The 21,521-nt window shown below is 34.7% G+C and overlaps 1 protein-coding gene and 1 pseudogene across 2 annotated transcripts in view; one reads left to right on the top strand and one right to left on the bottom strand.

The window, feature by feature from the left end:
• Window positions 1-21,521, top strand: part of Dnal1 (dynein axonemal light chain 1) — a 38,030-nt gene that overhangs the window by 11,618 nt on the left and 4,891 nt on the right. The window contains exons 4-7 of the mRNA XM_005321212.5: window positions 1,000-1,055; window positions 10,567-10,622; window positions 15,703-15,829; window positions 16,699-16,839. Coding sequence (XP_005321269.1) covers window positions 1,000-1,055; window positions 10,567-10,622; window positions 15,703-15,829; window positions 16,699-16,839 — 380 coding nt within the window. The remainder of the gene's footprint in view (window positions 1-999; window positions 1,056-10,566; window positions 10,623-15,702; window positions 15,830-16,698; window positions 16,840-21,521) is intronic.
• Window positions 140-21,184, bottom strand: LOC101973893 (eukaryotic translation initiation factor 1 pseudogene; annotated as a pseudogene). Its single transcript, XR_013439121.1, has 2 exons — window positions 18,988-21,184; window positions 140-1,727 (listed from the first exon to the last, which is right to left on the bottom strand). The product of XR_013439121.1 is annotated as a eukaryotic translation initiation factor 1 pseudogene (transcript).

Raw genomic sequence — 21,521 nt, forward strand, 5'->3', positions numbered from 1 at the left:
TGTAATATTGGGCAAATTGTTTAACATCTTTGTGTCTCAGTTTCATTTGTAAAATGTGGATAATAATAATATTTATCTCAGAAAATTGTGATTGTTAAAATAATTCATGTAAATTGTTTAGAAGAATAGTGGGCACACATTAAATGAAATTAGCCTTTATTATTATATGTTTTGCATGAAATTTCTAATATATTAAACATTTTAATCAAGGAAGAAAGATTAAGAATGTTAACTATGTTCCCTTTAAAAACTTTGTTTTTATATCATTAAAATATGGATAGAAAAAGTCTAGAAAAATATATGCAAAATATTAAAAGTATGACTCTCTAGGGAGGGTGGGACAATTGGGATTACATATGACATTACATTTTTTCAGTATACATTTCTGAAGGATTTAACACATAAAAAATATATCTTAACAAGTGTATATACATAATTGTGTTTTTGAGGTTTGGAGCTTTTTGTTTTGTTTTACTAAAAGGAGTTGTATAAAATATATTGATTTACAAGATGGTTTTTAAATTTAACTTACATCATGGACATCTTCACAAGTCAGTATCTATAGCCCAATATCATTTTTTAGTATCAGCATAGTATTTCATTATCTATTCCAAGTTGACAGATTTTTTCAGAGTTTTTTTCTATTATAATTATATAATAAGTAGTCTACTTTGTATATCTCTTGGCACTCATCTTTGTATTTTAGTAGGCTGCATTCCTAGCAGTGAAATACTAAGAACATTTGCATTAAAAATTTTTATAGATAACACCAAATTGCCTCAAAAAGATTTTTAAAATTTCCTACAATAAGTGTATATTAACATTTACAAGGGGGGAGGATCGTTTAAAAAAATGAATGAATTCTATGATTGAATGAGGAAAAAAAAAGTCAATTGTTTAAATATTATCTTCCATGGGTACTACTGTTGAGGAATAATTTCTAATATACTATTATAAGTTTTTCATGTTAATTAAAGTCTTTTCTTTGTTCTTTTAAAGGAAGCTTTCACTGTCTACAAACTGCATTGAAAAAATTGCCAATCTGAATGGCTTAAGTAAGTGATCCATGGTAACAGATGGTTCTTGAATTTTAAACATTCCAGAGATACTATGTAATTCTAGAAGCTGGCACCTGTTTCTTTAGGTTTTTGGTTTTTTGTGCTGGGGATTGAACCCAGGGGTACTTTACCACTGAGCTACATCCCCAATCCTTTTTATTTTTAATTTTGAGACAGGTTCTCACTAAGTTGCTCAGGGCCTCCCTAAATTGCTGAAGTTGACCTCAAACTTGCAGTCCCAAGTCACTGGCATTACAGGCATGAGCTACCACACTTGACCTGGCATCTGTTTTAACCACAGTATTGTCAGATGACAGAATGTATAAACGATGAGTCTTACATTTGATTATCCAAAGAAAATAACACTTGAACATTTTAACGATCTTTTAAAACTTTAAAAAGTTGAAATACTTTAAATAGGAAATCAGATTTTTGTTATGTATTTATTTATTTGTTTAGATTTGTCTTTTGTGTATTTCAAACTTTTTATATTTAAAATTTAATCCCTCACCATGTCTTGTTTTCCCCATATTCTTATTCTTGTTAATGACATGTCCATCTTCTTAGTTCCCAAGGTCTCTGATGATCAACTGGTTTCCAATTGCTGCCATAACTTGGTGACTTAAGTCAACAGAAATGTATTCTCTCACAGTTTAGGAGATCATAAACCTGCAATAAGTTTCATTAGACAAATATCAGGCCACATTCCATATGAGGCTTTAGGAGGGAATCTTTTTCTGGCCTCCTACATTTTATTTTCTTTTTATTTTCTTTCATTTGTTCCTTCCTCCCTCCCTCTCCCTCTCCCTCTCCCTCTCCCTCTCCCTCTCCCCTCTCCCTCTCCCTCTCCCTCTCCCTCTCCCTCTCCCTCTCCCTCTCCCTCTCCCTCTCCCTCTCCCTCTCCCTCTCCCTCTCCCTCTCCCTCTCCCTCTCCCTCTCCCTCTCCCTCTCCCTCTCCCTCTCCCTCTCCCTCTCCCTCTCCCTCTCCCTCTCCCTCTCCCTCTCCCTCTCCCTCTCCCTCTCCCTCTCCCTCTCCCTCTCCCTCTCCCTCTCCCTCTCCCTCTCCCTCTCCCTCTCCCTCTCCCTCTCCCTCTCCCTCTCCCTCTCCCTCTCCCTCTCCCTCTCCCTTTCCCTCTCCTCTCTCTTTTTGTTGTACTGGGATTGGACCCAGGGGGTGCTCTACCACTGAGCTACATTTCAGCCCTTTTAATTTTTTATTTTGAGACAGGATCTTGCTAAGTTGCCCAGACAACTTGCCATCCTCGTACCTCAGCCTCCAAAGTAGTTAGGCCTCTTCCATTTTTTTTCTTTTTTCCACATTTTTTATTGGTGCATTATAGTTGTATATAATTATACAATTTATTGTTACATATTTGTACATGCTTACAATTTAATGGAATAATTTGGCCAATATCATTTCCTAGTATTTTCCCTTTCCTCCCTCCTCCCTCTTCCTGGTCTCTTTTCTCTATTCTATTTATGTTCCTTTGATTTTCATGAGATCTGCCCTCCTCACCATTCTTTTCTTTTCCTCACTAGCTTCCACATATGAGAGAAAACATACAACTCTTGACCTTCTGAGTTAGGCTTATTTCACTTAACATAATGTTCTCAAGTTCCATCCATTATATCATCCTGCAAATGATATAATTTTATTTTTCTTTATGGCCCTCTTCCATTTTCTAATGGGTGCCATACTCCCAATCTCTGCCATCACACTGACTTCTCCCATTCTGTGTCAGGTCAAACCTCTGCCTCACTCTTGTGAGGATATGTGTGATTGCATTTTGGCCACATTGAGATATTGAGGACAATTTTTCCATCTTAAGATCCTTAATTTAATCATACCTACAAAGTACCTTCTTCCATTTATGACAGATCCTAGGGATTAGGATACAGGTACTTTTGGGAGAACCATCATTTAGCCTACCGTATTCTCTCTTCACTTAAACCTTACACCCAAGTTCATCATTAAGTCCTATTAATTCTACTCTTTGAAGCAGCTTTCAAATAATTTGTTGCTTTTTCATTTCTAGGAGCCCCAACTTGAATTTAGCTTCCCCTTAGATCATGTTTATCAAACATTTTCACCACTTTCTACAGTAAGAAATACATATGAATTTATTATATATTCATATGAATATACATATATACATACACATCTAAACTGGAATAGAATTCACAAAAAAGTATGAACTCTTATAGCATAGGGTCCAGTATGTATTTTTTAAATTTGATTTTTTTTCAATGCTGATCACAGCCAAGTTGATTTCACAACTCATTAATGGATTATTACCCATAGTTAGAAAAAAAACTACCTTAATTACCTTTTGTGATAATCTCCTAATTAATCTCCTTTTCTCCTTTCTATTGTTCAGTTAAACTTTATCAATGATACCAGAGTTTTCTTTCTAAAAATATTATTTTTTCCCAGGCATGGTTGTTGCATGCCTGTAATCCCAGCAACTCAGGAGGCTGAGGCAGGAGGATCCCAAGCTCAAAGCCAGCCTCAGCAACTTAGCAAAGACCTAAGCAATTTAGCAAGACCCTGTCTCAAAATAAAAATACAAAAAGGACTGGGGATACGGTTAAGTACCCCTGGGTTCAATCCTTAGTACAATAAATAAATAAATAAATAAATAACCTGTTTTTATATCATTCTTCTAGATCTGAGACCTAGGCTCTCCTTTGCTTAGTAAAGACCTAATGTCTTAATGTCATAGTCAAAGCCATCTAAAAGTTTGTATCAAAAAACTTAAAAAAAATAGTTGGGTACGGTGATGCATACCTCTAATCCCAGCGGCTCAGGAAGCTGAGGCAGGAGGTCATGAGTTCAAAGCCAGCCTCAGCAATGGTAAGGCACTGAGCAACTACTTGGTGAGACCCTATCTCTAAATAAAATACAAAATAGGGCTGGGGATATGGCTCAGTGGTTGAGTGCCCCTGAGTTCAATCCCCTCTATCAAATAAATAAATAAACAAGATACTTGTACCACTGTATTTATCCCAATATACCATTGCTTTATTATGACTGTATGTATTTATTGATGTAACATTTTTCATGGAGAGCAGCCCCATAACATTTTTCATGGAGAGCAGCCCCTCCTATAATAGGAAAATCCTATAAGAAAATAAAGATTAAGAATGCCACATTCAAATGTTACGTCCCTCTCTAAAAACTTTCCTAATTTCCAGCATCATAATTACTTCTTTTCTTTTTTTTTTAAGAGAAAGAGAGGGAGAGAATTTTTTTAATATTTATTTTTTAGTTTTTGTCGGACACAACATCTTTGTATGTAGTGCCGAGGATCCAACCCGGGCCACACGCATGACAGGCGAGCTCGCTACCGCTTGAGCCACATCCTCAGCCCTCTTTTCTTTTCTTTAGAAGATTTTTTTTTTTTTTTAGTTGTAGATGGACACAATACCTTTAATTAATTAATTTTTTTATTGGTGCTGAGGATCGGACTCAGTGCCTCACACATGAGTGTCTGCCCACTGAGCCACAACCCCAGCCCTCATAATTACTTCTTCTTTGAGAATATTTATAACAGTCTACCTTGGATTGTAATAATAATTATCCACTTCATATAATTATGGTGAAGATTAAATGAGTTTGATTACATGAAGTACTTAAGAATTGTGCTGGTTCAGATAAAGTGCTCAATAACTATTAATCACTATTATAGTTGAGAATATGTTTTGCTCTTTAGATAGTGAGCTTCTTGAGGGCATGCATAACATATTATTAGTCTTTTCTATTCCAGATCCTTCCCCCCGCCCCCAGTACCCTTCTCAAAGTTGGCACTCCAGGGTCTGGAGGGAGGTGGAGCATTTGCCTACTGTGTGAAAGGAGGGTGAGTGGTAGAGTGCTTGCCTACTATGCGAAAGGCCCTGGGTTCAATCCCCAGCACCACCACCAAAACAAATAAACAAACAAACAAAACACACACACATCAAACTTGGCATTCTATATTTTTATAGTGTTAGAGGGAAGTGTTAACTATTGGAGCAGGCTTAAAATGACTCCCTCTATTCTGTTTTTTTCCTGACTTGTTGAATAATTTGTTCTTTTAGGTAATTAGTCATTTTATTCTCTGCCTCAATTTCTTTTAATGTAAGTATTTTGCTTGAGACTGCACTGAAACACATATTATGATAAATTATATGCTTTTCATTTCATAAAATCATGACTCATAATAGGGTCATGATTTTATGAAATGAAATAGGGTTGACTATGGTTTTTGACCCATATTCTAACTTAGGTTATTTGGTGTGTAACTCTCTGGAAAATTAAATTAAGAAGAATTCCCAGTCACGCATGGTTAGTGGTACACATTTGTAATCCCAGTGACTCAACAGGTTGAGGCAAGAGGATCACAAATTCAAAGCTAGCTTCAGCAACTTAGCGAAGCTCTAAGCAACTCAATAAGACCCTGTCTCAAAATAAAAAGTAAAAAAGGCTGGGTATGTGGCTCAGTGGTTAAGTGCCCCAGGTTTAATACCTTGTAACAACAACAACAACAACAACAAAGATTAAGAAGAAGAAGAAAAAGAATTCCCACAACTCAATGGCAAAGGAAATCTTGATCAATTATTGATGTCTGCTATAAACATGGAATGAGAGAATACAGATATTTGCTATACTTGACTCATCTCATTTTGGTTGTGCTTGTAATATAAATACTTCCTTAGTCAATGGTTAGGAAATACATTTTATCTGTGACTATGAAGCAGAGAAATTAACAGAACCATATAAAAGACTGAATTTATGCCTCTAGCTTGCCTGTTACCTCCATCCTTTCTTGAATATGATAGTTTATCTATTATGCTATGGCAGAAAGTTTAGAAATACATACATATTCCTATTTAACAGATGGTTTATAGGAAGAATAAACACAAGGACAATTTAGTGTACCAAAACTGGGACTGGAAAACTCTATGACATGACTATATCTACAACCATGACTAAAAAAACTATATATTGTGAGTATTAATAATCTCATATTAAGTATTAGAAAATAAGTTTTGTTTTCTTGTATCTTTGGCAACACAAACAAAACTATACTCTTCCAGGTTAGAAATAAATATAAAATTTGAAAGCCCTGTTTTGATTTCCATCATGACGTTGTATGAAGAAAACAACAGTGTTTTCCTTCTAGTGGTATCTTAACGTATGCAACATATAAAATAAGGAAAATACATAATCATGTTTTGCTAGAATGTGTAGTCTATTAATTTTGATATCATAATTTACCTATTTCCCTTCATGGCAATAAATAAGATGTTTTGAGCCCTTCATTATCATTGTATGTGCATTTTTAAATGGGAGTTTTATATATTAAGTTAAATATCTTTGAGAGTTGCATTTATTTATTTCCTATGACTTCATCATAATTGATCAGTCCATTTTGGAAGTGGTTCTGGGAATTGAACCCAGGGTAATCTTCCACTAAGCTACATCCTCATCCCTTTTTATTTCACTTTGAGACAGGGTCTAGATTAAGTTGATTAGGCTGGCCTGGAACTTGCAATTTTCCTGCCTCAGCCTCTCCACCTAGCCAATTATCGTATTTTGACATAAATGATTTCTCTTTCCTTTTTTTTTTTTTGGTACAGGGGATTGAATCTAGGGGCACTTAACCACTGTTCCACATCCTCAGCACCCCATTTTTTTTTTGTAGTTGTAGTTGGATAGAATGCCTTTATTTTGTTTTTTATTTATTTATTAATGTGGTGCTAAGGATCAAATCCATTGTCTCACACATGCTAGGCAAGCACTCTGCCATTGAGCTACAACACCCCCCCCAGTGTATTTTTAAATATTTTTTTTGTTATAGTTGGACATAATACCTTTACTTTATTTATTTATTTTTATGTGGTGCTGAGGATCAAACCCCGGCCTCGCACGTGCTAGGCGAACACTCTATCACTGAGCCAGAACCCTAGGTGCCATCTGCCAGCCTTTTTTATATTTTGAGACAGAGTTTCACTGAGTTGCTTAGGGCCTCACTAAATTGCTAAGGCTGACTTTGAACTTGCGATCCTCCTGTCTCAGCCTCCAGAGCCACTGGGATTACAGGTGTGTGCCACTGTATCAGGGCTCTTTTTCCTCTTTGGAGCACTTTCAGTATTAGGTTTCTATTGCACCATATCCTCCTGGTTTTCTCCTCTCTTTCTGACAGCCCGGTTTTGTGTCCCCAGCTTTTAAATATTGGAGTGCTGTCAAAACTCAGTTCTTGCATCTTTTCTCTTTGTTCTCTTCACTTGCTCCTCAGATTATCTCATCCAGGGTCATGGCTTTACCACATATATGCAGATGGCTCCCAAATTTTAATATCTACCCCTGAGGTCTTCTCATACTCCAGGTTCACACATTCAGTGTCTGAATTCCACTGTATGTCTAATAGATATCTCATACTTTTACGTGAGCCTCTGGGATTATAGGCGAGCACCACTGCACCCACTGATAATTTTTTACTCTTTTATATCCCTTCTACGGCTTATTATTTCTATAATTTTATGTTCTGTTACTCTCTTCCTTTATTCTCTCAGGTAACTTCTTGTGTTTTGTGAACAGTTTGGATGTGGTTCTGCTTACAAAGCCTTTGCACTTAAAGTTCTCTAGCTGTTTCACTGCCTTTGAGTATTTGTTTAGAAGTGACTTTCTATCTAAAATGTCAGCCTCTCCCAACACCTTATATTTCATTCCTTTTATCTGCATATCTCTTTTTTTCCTTCATACTGGTCATACCTTATACACTTACTCAATTTGTCTGCCCAACATTAGCTTCAGGACAGCAGGAATTTTTATCTTTATTACTCACTGTAATATTATGAGTGCTTATTATTATTCCTGGAAAATAGTTTGATAACTATGTGTTGAATGAATAAATTTTTGAATAACCTTTTTCTTTTTCTTCTTCTTATTTTTTTATTGTGCTGGGGATAGAACCTTGTGAATGCTAGACAAGTATGCTACTACTTAGCTATATCCCCAGCCCTTAATATGCTTTTGATTCTTCATGAAATAGCTAAAGAGAAAGTCTTCATTTTTCTATATCAAAGAGCTTTAAGGAATAATGTGTTATTCATAATTACATGGGGTATATTAGTTTGTGAAAGCTTCCAATACAAAATCCCAGAGACTGTGTGGCTTAAACAACAGAAATTTATTTTTTCTTAATTCTGGAGGCTAGAAGTCTGAGATCAATTTTTCAACAGAATTAATATCTTCCGACACCTCTGTCTTTGGCTTGTAGAAGGCTGTTGGGTTGGCTTCTCCCTTTATATGGTTTTCCTCTATATATTTGACCCAGTTTTTTCTTCTTATAAAAGCTTCCTTTATATTGGACTGGGATACCTGCATGAACTCATTTTATCTCAATTAACTCCTTATAGGTCCTATCTCCAAATACATTCTAAGATAACTGGGAGTTAGGATATAAACATGAATTTTAAGGAAAATACAATTTAGTCCATGGTGTCTTATTTTCAGTGGTTAAGCCATTTTATATGAATTAGATCGTTCTTAAAATACCTTGTTTTGAAAGCTCAATGATTCTCAAGAGAATTGAAAATAATTTATTAAGTTAAATAAATTAAAACCAAAGTTATATGTGCCTGACACACCACATTATTTTTTGTATATGTGCCATAGATTAGGAACTTACTGAATGTTTTAAATAATTGTCCCATTTAATATTTATGTAATTATTATACTTACATTCTTATATATTTGATAAGACTGAGATTCAAAGAAGTTTGCTTACCTAGAGAATTTCAAGATAATTCAATCTGTGTTCTCACCATTGAATTATGTACATTACAAAATAGTATATCCACCAGAACCATCTGCAATGTCCCATTAAATTTGCTACTAGCCACATATAGCTATTAAGCACTTGTCTGGTGTGACTAAGAAACTAAAATTTTAATTAAATTTTAACTTTAATTAATTTAAATTAAATAGCCATATTTATCTTGTGACTGCTACATTAGATAGTCACAGAAGTTTTATTTTTTTAATATTTTTTAGTTGTTGATATACCCTTATTTTTCATTTATTTATATGTGGTGCTGAGAATTGAACCCAGTGCCTCACACATGCCAGGCAAGCACTCTGCCTCTGAGCCACAACACCAGCCCAATCATAGAAGTTCAATTTGTGAAAACTAAATATATTACTTATACAAAAGTAATCACAGTAGTTTCTTGAAATAGAATGAGGTTTCCTATATTTTACTAGAAGTCTTATTTTTTTAATTTGGAAAAATAATGTAAAATAACATATGTTTTTATTCAAATGATTCAAAAGAGATTACACTAATACAATGAAAAGTAAGTTTTGGCTTGGGGCTGTAGCTCAGAGGCAGACTGCTTGCCTGGCATGTGTGAGGCACTGGGCTCAAGCCTTATCATCACATAAAAATAAACAAAATAAAGGCATTCTGTCCATCTATAATTACGAAAAAACTTTTTTTAAAAAATTATTTTTCTGACCACAGACTCTGAGCTCCTTCCTAAAGTCAACCACTATTTCTATTTTCTATTTTCTTTTTCAGATAATTAAACAAAAACAAAACAGAAATATCCTTTTAAAAATTAAAAACAGGCATTTTCTTTTTAATCAAATCACAATGTAATTATTTAAAATATTGAAAAACAAAAAACATTTTTAAATGCTAAATTTATTTCATTTCTCTTATAATACTTCACAGAGTAAAGGGTAACTTTTTTTTTCTTTTCTCTTTTTGTAGTACTAAGGTTTGAGCCCTAGGCACTCTACCACTAAGCAACATCCCCAACCTTTTTTATTTTATTTTGAGACAGGGTCTTACTAAGTTGCCCAGACTGGCCTTGAACTTGGGATCCTCCTGCCTCAGCCTCTCAAGTAACTGACATCACAGGTGTGCACCACCATGCCCAGCTAGTAAGAGGGAACTATATAAATAATATATTTCTATTTTCCAGTGTGAGTTCTGATACTATATATTTAAACATATTTGAAACATACATGCTCCCCAAATAAAAGTTAACATCTTCTTTACTCTTATCCTGTAACATTTTAACATTTTACTAGCCAGGCATTCCAGATACCCAATCAATTATTTATTTATTTATTTATTTATTTTAAAGAGAGAGTGAGAGAGGGAGAGAGAATTTTTTTTAATATTTATTTTTTAGTTTTCGGCAGACACAACATCTTTGTTTGTATGTGGTACTGAGAATCGAACCCGGGCCGCACGCATGCCAGGCAAGCGCGCTACCGCTTGAGCCACATCCCCAGCCCTCAGTTTTAAATTTAATATTGACATGATGTGGGGTTATGGTTATTACAGTGCTTATCTTAGATAAATCAATGTTATTTACTACTTTGATTACCTATTTTTTTTGCTCATCAAATAAGGTTATTTGTTACATAAAACTTATTAAAACTTTATTATACTAGATTTACAACAATTATATGATTCTCGTAAACAAAATGCTTTCTTTCTTTTCACTACAGAAAACTTGAGGATATTGTCTCTAGGAAGAAACAACATAAAGAACTTAAATGGACTGGTAGGTTGTTATCTAACATTTTTAAAAAGGTACAAACTTTTTTTAATTAAAAAATGTTCATTGCAGAAGCTTTGCAGAGTAAAAAAGCAAGTTAAAAATATAAACCACTGACAATTTAAACACTGCTGACATCTTTTGCTTTTTACCTTTTTTCTGTTCTTCAGTGGGTATGTAGATTATGAAATCATATAATACATATTGTTTTGCACCTCCTTTTTAACTTAATTTGTAAAATTCACTTTGCCATGTCATTTGTTCAGCAAATTCATTCAAAATATTTCTTGAATGCTTACTTGAAGCTAGGCATTGATTGAGGCACTAGAGAGACAGCAGAATATAAAATAGTCCTTGCTCTCATAGAACTTAGATTATATGCAAGAGAGAGAGAGAGAGAGAGAGAGAGAGAGAGAGAGAGAGATACAAAAGATAATTGTATAATGCATCAGGTGGTGATGAATGAAGAAAAACGAGGCATAAGAGAAGATAGAATGATGCAAATTCTCTCTGTGGAAGTGAGATATAGACTATAAAGCTACAGAGCTGACCAAGGAGCAAGAGCACCAGGCTGAGGGGACAGCAGGTGAAAATGTCTTAGACCTGGTATCCTTGAGTAGGAGCCAGAAGAGTTGATTGAGGAAGGAGGGTGGTCCTCAGTGACATTGGAGAAGGAACCAGGGACCAGGCCGACAGAGATTTTATTTTATTTTATTTTCCCCAAGTGTCTTGCAAAGTCAGTAGAGGTTTCTGTTTTTATTTTTATTTTATGCAGTCCTGGAGATTGAGCCAGCTACATTCCTGGCTCTTTTTTATTTTTTGAGACAAGGTGTCTCTAAGTTGCTGAAGCTGGCCAAACTTGGAATACCTCTGCCTTAGCCTCCTAAATAGCTGGAATTACAGGTATGCAACACCGTGCCTGACTTCCATTGGAGATTTTTAATTAGAGAATGCAACCTAAGTTTTTAAAATAAATTTAATCATACCCCCTTTTATATTTTTAATTTTTTTGTAGTGCTGGGATCAAACCCAGGACCTTGCACATGTTAGGCAAATGCTGTACCACTTAGCTATACCCCAGCCCAGTCATACCGTTTTTTAACAATAGCCTAATATTCTTATTGATGTATCATAATTTATTTAAGTCAGTTACTTATTAATTGTGTAGTTCATTTATAGTTTGGAGTTGTTATAATCATTCCTGTTATGAATTTTCTTTTAGCTATATTAATGTACACATTCATGAATAATTCGATAAATTCTTTGAAATGGAATTACTGGGTCAAAAGATACGAATTTCTTTTAAGGCTTTTGTGACATATATCAAGTTGCCCTTTGTAAAGTTTGAAACAGTTTATATTCCTACCAGTAATGTTTGAGGTTTTCCATTTCCCCATACCAACCTTAGGCATTAAAAAAATTTTTTTTTACTACAATATGCTATTTATTTATTATTTATTTATTTAGTGTTTGTGGTGCTGAGGATTGAACCCAGTGCTTTGAGCATGTGAGGCAAGCACTCTACCAACTGAGCTATATCCCAGCCCTTATTTTTTTATTTACTGATTATTTCAACTTCCTTCCAAAGAAGAATAGATGAAACAGTATTATGAAAATAGGCAATTTTAGGAAAGATGAAGCTAATTTCTTTTTCTTGTATTTGTTCCCCAAAGGGTAATACTTTTAGAAAAGTGTTTATTACTAAATAATTCATAAACATTCTGAAAATTTTTTGACTCCTGTCTTCATGTCCCCCAGTAAGTCTAGCTTGTGCTTCATAAGGGACAGCAGCAGGTTGAAACTGCAGTGCTTCCCATCAATAATCTCAAAATCAGGCCAAAGTGGCCATCCCCCTGCAGAAACAGTTTACCACTCGAATAGCAGTCAGTTTTCAGAGGTGCAATTTTGGAATTTTCTTGGATTTATTAGCCATTCTCTGAATTATATTCCCACTCTGTGTGTCTGTTTATCCACATAAAGTGTTACCAGTAATTTATAAAATGCTCAGAAATTCTTCAGGATTAGATTCTGGAATTAAATAAAAGAAATTTCTTCCCCCAAACAATAACCAACAGCTGTATTGTTTGCTATCTAATTGGTTTGATAAGCAAAATTCTAAATGATCTATAAAAATAAAATGTTTTTTTAAAAGTATATTTATAAATTTAAGGATATTTACTTTTTCTCTATTGTCTGAGCCTTCATAACACCCGATTGTTGGTTCTGCTGTTTCCAGGATGTATCAGACATGTTTGAGAGGTGTGTGTGTGTGTGTGTGTGTGTGTGTGTGTGTGTGTGTGTGTGTCCAAAACCTTTAACACTTATATGTAAACTAAAGAGAAATAAACTGCACAGGGATACAGAAGTGAGACTCAAAATAGGTTCACATACTTAGTTGAATTATTCATCCAGACACATTTTTTTGATAGCTGAATCAGTAAACTACAAATGATTATAAAATGTGAAATTCTAAATTAAAAGAAAGTTATTCATTTCAGACTACTTAGGAAAACTGACTATTAAGACACAGTATAAGCCCATTTATATGTATGATCTGACCTATGCTTTCCTTTCCGGTCTTATTTCATAGGGCTTTTCTATTATTAATCTATAGCTACAGGCCTTATTTCACATCCTTGACCCTGAGAAGTCCATTCCTATCTGGGGACCTTTGTACTTGCTGTTCCCTTTGCCTTAAAAACTGTTAGTATGGATTTCCACTATTTTGGCTCCTTCTTAACCTTAATTTCTCAACTCAGATGTCACCTCCTTACAGGTGACCTAGCCACTCCACCTCCCTATATCTAAAGCAGTCTTAGGTCTTAAAATTTATTTTTTTAATATAATTAATTAATCTGAAATTCTTTGTTATCTCTCTTTTTTTATCCCTCTTATATATACTACACCCCCAATGAACATATCAGTTTTGTTCATCAGCATCTATAATAGTGCGTGATATATGTAATAGACACTCTATAAATATTTATTGGCTCAATGTTTTATTATAATTATACAAACTAGTACTTAAGTTTAAATCTTAATATAAAAGTGATATGTTCATTATAAAAATAAACAATTTATAAATATATTAAATATAATGTGGAAATCATTCTTCTTGAACTTCCCTACCACCCCCTCTAGGTCTATGAGATAATAGGAATAAAATTGTTTTGTAGGCTTTAACTTTTTTCTGAACACAGAAAAGTAAATAGGTATTTGTATGTGCATGTACGTATGTGTGTGTATATATACATTATATTGTTTGTACTACTAGCATACAAGGTATGTTTTTCTGTAATTATGCTTTTTTATCTAATAATATATCAGGAATATTCTTCCATGTCAATACATGCATATTTAATGAATACTTTTAAATAGTTGTATATTTTTCCACAGTATTAGTATAAAAATGTCCTTTATCACTTAATGATGGGGATATGCTCTAAAAAATGCAGCTAGGTTGTGCAAATATCGTAAAGTATATGTATACAAACCTAGATGGTATAGCCTACTTAAACTATATGGTATATACTGTCATGCATGGTTTGTCATTATCTGAAACATTACTACATGCGCATATCTGTATTTCTTTACTACTGGGCATTTAGATTATTTCCAGTTTTTTGTTTTTGGGGGGTTTTTTGGGCACAAATTTGCAGTCTCACCAGCAACGTATGAGTGTACCTTTTTCCCCACATCCTGGCCTACATTTATTGTTACTTGTATTCTTGATAATTGCCATTCTGATTGGAGTGAGATGAAATTTCAGTTAGTTTTGATTTGCGTATCTCTAATTGCTAGAGATATTAAACATTTTTTCATATATTTGTTGACTGTATTTCTTCTGTGAAGTGTCTGTTCAGTTCATTTGCCCATTTATTTATTGATTGGTGTTTTATTTTGTTTTGTTATTTGAGGTTTTTTTGTATATCCTGGAGATTAATGCTCTGAGGTTTAGGTGGCAAAGATTTCCTCCTATTCTGTAGGCTCTCTCTTCACATTCTTGATTGTTTTCTTTGTTGTGAAGAAGCTTTTTAATTTCATACCATACCATTTATCGATTCTTTTTTTTTAATTTTTATTTATTTATTTTTCTTTTTTTTAATTGTTGGTTGTTCAAAACATTACATAGTTCTTGATCCATTTATCGATTCTTGATTTTACTTCTTGCACTTTAGGAGTCTTGTTGAGGAAGTTGGTTCCTAAGCTAACATGATGGAGAGTTGGGCCTGCTTTTTCTTCTAGTAAGCACAGGGTCTCCGGGCTAATGCTGAGGTCCTTGATCCATTTTGAGTTTTGTATAGGGTGAGAGATAGGAGTTTAATTTCATTTTGCTACATATGGATTTCTAGTTTTTCCAGCACCATTTGTTGAAGAAGCTATCTTTTCAACAATATATGTTTATGTGATATAATCTTTATACTATAACTAGTAAGAGCAAGAGTTTAAAGCTGAATTTTATATCAAATAAATAAAATGAATTGATGGATGGATAAATTTGATAGGACAAGTTTAGCAAATTGCTTATAGTGGAAAGGTAGAAATGAATATGTGGGCATTTAATATAAAATTCTTTCAACTTTTTTGTTTATAATTTTTCATAAAAAATGTTGAAAAAACCCTGAAGTTTAGAGCTAAATGTATTACTTAATATCAGTATAATCTTAGAAAAAGACATGATAGAAATCAAATAATTTCCCTTGCTCCTTTGAATGTTATAAGAACCAAATTAATCTATAGGAAAGTAATGTGAAATTATATTATTCAATAAAAGTGATCATAGTGCCATTATTCCTCATTTTGGTGATTTCAGTAAACTATTCTTGGTAAAGAATATTTTGTAAGTTTTTGCTCAATGAAGCAATCAGAAGAAAGAGTTCAAATCAGTTTGAAGAAGGGAAGAGAATGCTCTGCTTCATTCCCTCAATAAAAAAGAACTTCCATATAAGAATCAGTGCTCAGCTCTCCTATAAGTGGACACGTGGGGACAGGTGGTTCTTTGAAAGCTGTTATCTGTTTTTAAGGAAAGAGGTTGGGAAAAAAAGGCTAAAAATAAGCATGTAAATCAGATTGCTTTCTTTTTCAGGAAGCAGTAGGAGAGACGTTAGAGGAATTGTGGATCTCCTATAATTTTATTGAGAAGTTGAAAGGAATCCATGTAATGAAGAAATTGAAGATTCTCTATATGTCTAATAACCTGGTGAAAGAATGGGGTAAGCTGAGAGCAACTCTTCGCTCACTTTATAGAAAATACTCAATAGGGAAAAGAAGCAAAATGGGAATATTTATTTCTAAGCATAGAAATAATTATAGGAGTTCTTATATAGGAAATAGCTATTGGAATTCCTAAATTTTAAAGGCAAAAATATCTATTTAAATATTTACTTAGAGTGAATATAATTGGGAAGATTCTGGTCCTATTAATCATGAAAAAAAAATGTTATCCAAGGGCTGAAGGAATCAATTTAAATAATTCTTGGGTAGAAGACTAACTGCTTGAGTAGAAGACTATCTTGCTTTGCTTTTTTATCTCACGCTATTCATTCAGCATGTGATAAAGCTCTGTTATATTATTATAGTCCATGAATCATGCCAGACTCAACAGGCATGGTTGAATAGGACATTCATTCACCTCAAGGAATTTACAGCTTAGTGGGGAAAATTTATTTATAAGCTAATAATTATAAAACTATAATAAATTCTGCAGTAAAGATTTGAATTAGTTGCTTTAATAATTCAAAGATGAGGAATGGGTAGAGATAGAAAGCAGTTTAGCTTGGCCTACATTGATTCAGCACAGCATAAACAAGACTGTCATGAGATCAACTTGTTGTTATTTTTTTTTCAACTCTGATCCTCATCTCTTCTTCTTATCTCACCCTTGGCTAGCATTAAAGATAGAAGTTATCCTCAGAGAATAACTTCATTATAGTAAAATTTCCCTAATCTTTTTCAAAATCTTAAACAACTGACTGTCCTGAATAGTCACAAATTTAGGTTTAGTGATTTCAAGTTCAATCATCAAAATTAAAACAGTAAAACTTAACCTTTTTAATAAGGAAAGTGTGCTTTGTACTTGTAGCTGAATTTGTGAAGCTGGCGGAACTGCCCTGCCTTGAAGACCTGGTGTTTGTAGGCAATCCCTTGGAAGAAAAGCATTCTGCTGAGGGCAACTGGATTGAAGAGGCAACCAAGAGAGTGCCCAGACTGAAAAAGCTGGATGGTGAGTGATCCTGGGCTGGCTTGGAAATGCTTTATAGGTATAAAAATGGAATTTTTGGTATGACAAGGAGGAAAACTAAAGAAAATGATAGGTTGTCAGCCAGGCCTGATGGTGCACACCTGTAATCCTATAAGTTAGACAAGAGATTAAGGCAGGGGATTGAAAGTTTGAGACCAGCCTGGCCAATTTAGTCAGACCCTACTTCAAAACAAAAAGGGCTGGGGATGTAGCTCAGTGGTAGAACACCCCTGGGTTCAATCCCTCCAGTATCACAAAAAAGAAAATGAAAGGTCATCCCTAATCTTCAATACTTTGTGTCCATATGAAATTTAGTGGTCCAGTTTTAGGTCAGGGTGAGATGAAAAACTCCTAGGATATTTACATGGTATGAGATCATCCTTAGATTAAAAGCATATAAGTAAGCTAAGCTTATTCTCAAGTTACAAAAGTATTATTTTGTGGAATGATTAGACATAAATGATAAATAGTTGAGCTATTTTTCATAGTTGGGTCAAAACTTTAATGTTCTCTCTTACCCCCTCACCACTGCTCAATTTTAGTTTCTAGTCTCTAAGATTCATGTTAATATTAGTAGATACCCCTGACTGACTGGGTCAAGTCCAAGCTTCACCACTTAATAGCTTTTGTGACATTGTACTCATTAATGAATTTCACTAAACCTTGTTCATTTATGATATAAAAACTGGAGAATGGTAATAATAACACTAGTAATCATTTTAGAGTATATATCACAGTGGTATAATGATGATTAAATTAAATAATCAATTTTTAACATTGTGCTTAGCACAAAGTAGTATTCAAAAATTATTAGTATTATCACTTTAAAAAGATTTAATAATGCCAAAATTCAAATATATGAGAAATATTTTAGTTTATATGGACTTCATTTTGACTTTGAACATCTCCTCCCCAATTCACTTTAGCTAGACTGTTCAGAAATTTAGTCTGTCAGTCATTCTTAAGGTCTCTGAATTATGCCATCATTATAGAAACAGGTCATGTGAAGCATGGTCATAGGTAAACTGTCCGCTAAGGTTACTACCAAGGTATCTATTGTCCCCATTCCCGGGGCCCTTTCAGAACTCATCCTGCCTGCTCCCTGCCTCATCTATGCTCCACTTGGGTTAAGAAAGTGACATTTTTGGGCTGGGGTTGTGGCTTAGCGGTAGAGCACTCACCTAGTAAGTGCAAGGCCCTGGGTTCAATCCTCAGCATCACATAAAAATAAATAAATAAAGGTGTTGTGTCCAATTACAACTAAAAAATAAATATTAAAAAAAAAAGAAAGTGCCTTTTTGGGGGCTAGGTTTAGGGCTCAGCAATAGAGTGCTTGTCTAGCACGTGTGAGGCATTTGATCCTCAGCACCACATAAAAATAAATAAATGTCCAACTACAACTAAAAAAAATAATTTAAAAAAACAAAGTGTCTTTTTGAGAATGAAATCTTTGTGGCCATAGGATTACCTCCTGAGATAAAACAGACAATCCCTTCTGGGTTTATCTCTTCCCAGAGATGCTGTTAGGAAGCAGGGCTGAAATTCCTACGGTTTCATAACCTCAAGACCTCCCTCTCTTCTGCCATCCTCAGATGTTTGGGAAAAATCATCATCCCGCTTCTTATCCACATTATTCTGTATCCTCTCACAAATAGTATCTTCTCAATGTTTTCTGAAGCTTTTCAAAGACAAAAACAGTGCATTTTTTTCTGCTCTCCATACTCCCCATGAACAGTAATACACAGAGCTGACTAGCCTGTCTGGTTATGTGGATGAAAAGGAAATAATGAGAATAAAAGACTAAGTAATATCCAAGACACAGTGGTGGTGGTGGTGATGCTAACCATCATTATCATACTATGTGTCAAAGGCATCTTTGCCTTTGTCTTTACTATGAGCTTCCTGAGAGTCACAACCCAAACAAAGGACCTAGTTGTCTGTGCTTCAGGCTTCATTATCCATTATGCCTTCTCACCTCCTCACCTCCTCACCACCCAACTTCTCTGTGTTCCATCCTTTCAATCCCGTTTTGTCTTCATCCCCCCATGACTATATCTAATATATCTAATATATTAATCTAATATATCTAATGCTCAGTACTCAAAAAACATTTTATTCACCCCAACTTACTGTAGCAGTTGCTCTTAAATGGAGCTGCATCCCAGTGGAAAGACACTTTAGAATCTCTAGAAAGACAGTCAAGGAAAAGTATACAATTTGATAAGTTTTTTGTATATACATCTATGGAACCATCACGATAATTTACATAATGAACATGTGGCTTAGCCTCAAAAGTTTCTTTGTGCCTTTTTGTAATCCTTCACTCCTACTCCTTACCATCACCCCTCCCAACGCACTCACTGACCTGCTTCATGTCCCTTTAGATCAGTTTATGTTTTCTAGAGTTTTATATAAAAAGAACCATAAAGAATGTTCTTTTTCCCCATCTAGATACATACCTAGGGGTAAAATATAAAAGGTAATAGATTACCTCTTGTAGGGAGATACAGGAATAATCAGAAAGAAGCTGAAAGACTTCTAAGATACTACTAATGTTTTATTTCCTAAATTGGGTGGTGAGTATAATAATTAGTTTTATGACTGTTTATGCTATATTTGTGTGAATAAATATTATTAAATTTAAAAAGAAATTTAAAAGAAAAAGCTCAGTGGTAGAGTATGTACTTAGCATGTACACATTCTTATTCGTGATCCCCAACACACATACATACACACACACACACACACACACACATACACACAAATTCTTTGGTTGGACTCTAGAAACAATTTGAAATAATTTGTCTTTACTCCCTTTAGAGTTGCACAAAGGAAATGAACCCCTTCCCTTAAAAATGAAAGAGAACCCCCCATGTAGACCCTGAATAAACCAAGTCATGTTGTACTTTAGGGACCAAATAATGACCTTAGGCCAATCTGAACAGTTTCAGAAAAACCATCTTGGTCTTTCCTGAATCAAAGGGGTAGAAGAGAACAGAAATGGCTGTGGTCACTAATCTGCCTATTTTTGATACTCTTCTCTTGCTTATAAGCAAAACTGAGGAATCTTAAAAAGATAGACAATGCCAAATGCTAGTGGGGACATGGAAGAGCTAGAGCACTCACACCCTGCTAGTGAAACTTTAGAAAACTGATATTATCTACAAAAGCTCTACAAATACATCCTTTGTGATCCAGCAGCTTCTCTCCAGATATATACTCCAAAGAAAAAGATATGTTTCCAAAAGTCATGTATAAGAATGTTCATAGAGGGCTGAGGATGTGGCTCAAGTGGTATCGCGCTTGCCTGGCATGCGTGCAGCCCGGGTTCAATCCTCAGCACCACATACAAGAAAAGAATGTTCATAGAGGCACTATTAATAGCTAAAAATTGGAAATAACCCATTCGTCCATCAACAATAGAATAAATTATAGCATATGTATACAAGGGAAATTAAGCATCAATGAAAATGAATAAACTACAACTTCACACAACATAGACGAATCATACAAATATAGTAAGCAAAAGAAGCTGGACAAAGTATATATGATGGTCCACTGAGGGCCTGCAGATATGTTTTGTTTCCTCTGCAGGGGTTCAGTTTTGTTCTTTTTTTAAATCTCCAATCTTTAATAATTGGAGAAGTTCACAAAAAATTCAGATTTCTGGCACCAGAGGACATATTTTTTTTGTGAAAATGAAAAATATTTCTTTGTACTTAACATAGAAAATTGTTAATGTGTGCAGGGCTTACTTTATTTTCTTTCTTTCTTTCTTTTTTTTTTTTTTTTTTTGGCTCTTTTCAGTTTATTGCATGAAGGAGTTACACTAGTCCAAGTTAAGAGCGGACCCCAAATGGTTTCATTATACAAGCTGTGAGGTTTTTAAACTTGTGACCAGGGACAGAAGGGAAATTCTACTCACTGCAAGGAAATCCTCACTTAAGCTTCAGTGAGCCACAAGCACTTAAAACCCATGAACCTTCTTCAGCTGATCGTCCTTAGCCAGTCCAATCTCTACCAGGAACTGGCATATGTTCTTGCGCTGGTCACCCTGTAGCTGAATTACTTCTCCATATTCTGGATGCTCAATTACAGTACCATTGCAGGCAAATTTCTTTTTAAACGCCTTCACTAGTTTCTTTTTATCGTAATCAGCAGCGATCCCTTGGACAGTAGTAAGGGTCTTCCTGCTGTTTCTCTATTGAATTCTTATATGGATATAATCCTCAGAGCCAGCAGGAAGCAGGTCATCACCCTTACTTGCATCAGCAAAGGGGTTGAAAGAGTGGAGGTTCTGGATAGGCGACATATGATATGCGCAGGGGTGGGGGTGGTTGGGGGGACAGAGCATCTCGAAGCAAGGGGGCTCGAGGGGGAGGCTGCAGAGTCCTTGGTGGCAGCTCAGTGACTGGGCTACTTTATTTTCTGAAGACACTTGGTCATTTTTATTTGCAACTCTGCATTTGGGGCACCAACTATTCATAAGTATTTATATTAATCCACTTGTGGATTCTTCTGAAAGCCTTTTTAGAGAATTTGAAACTTAAGTGATCTTTTTAAAAATATTTTTTAGTTTTAAGTGGACACAATATCTCAATTTTATTTTTATGTGGTGCTGAGGATCAAGCCCAGTGCTTCATGCATGCTAGGCGAGCACTCTA

Source organism: Ictidomys tridecemlineatus, chromosome 5 (genome assembly GCF_052094955.1).
Source record: "Ictidomys tridecemlineatus isolate mIctTri1 chromosome 5, mIctTri1.hap1, whole genome shotgun sequence".
NCBI classification, from domain to species: domain Eukaryota; kingdom Metazoa; phylum Chordata; class Mammalia; order Rodentia; family Sciuridae; genus Ictidomys; species Ictidomys tridecemlineatus.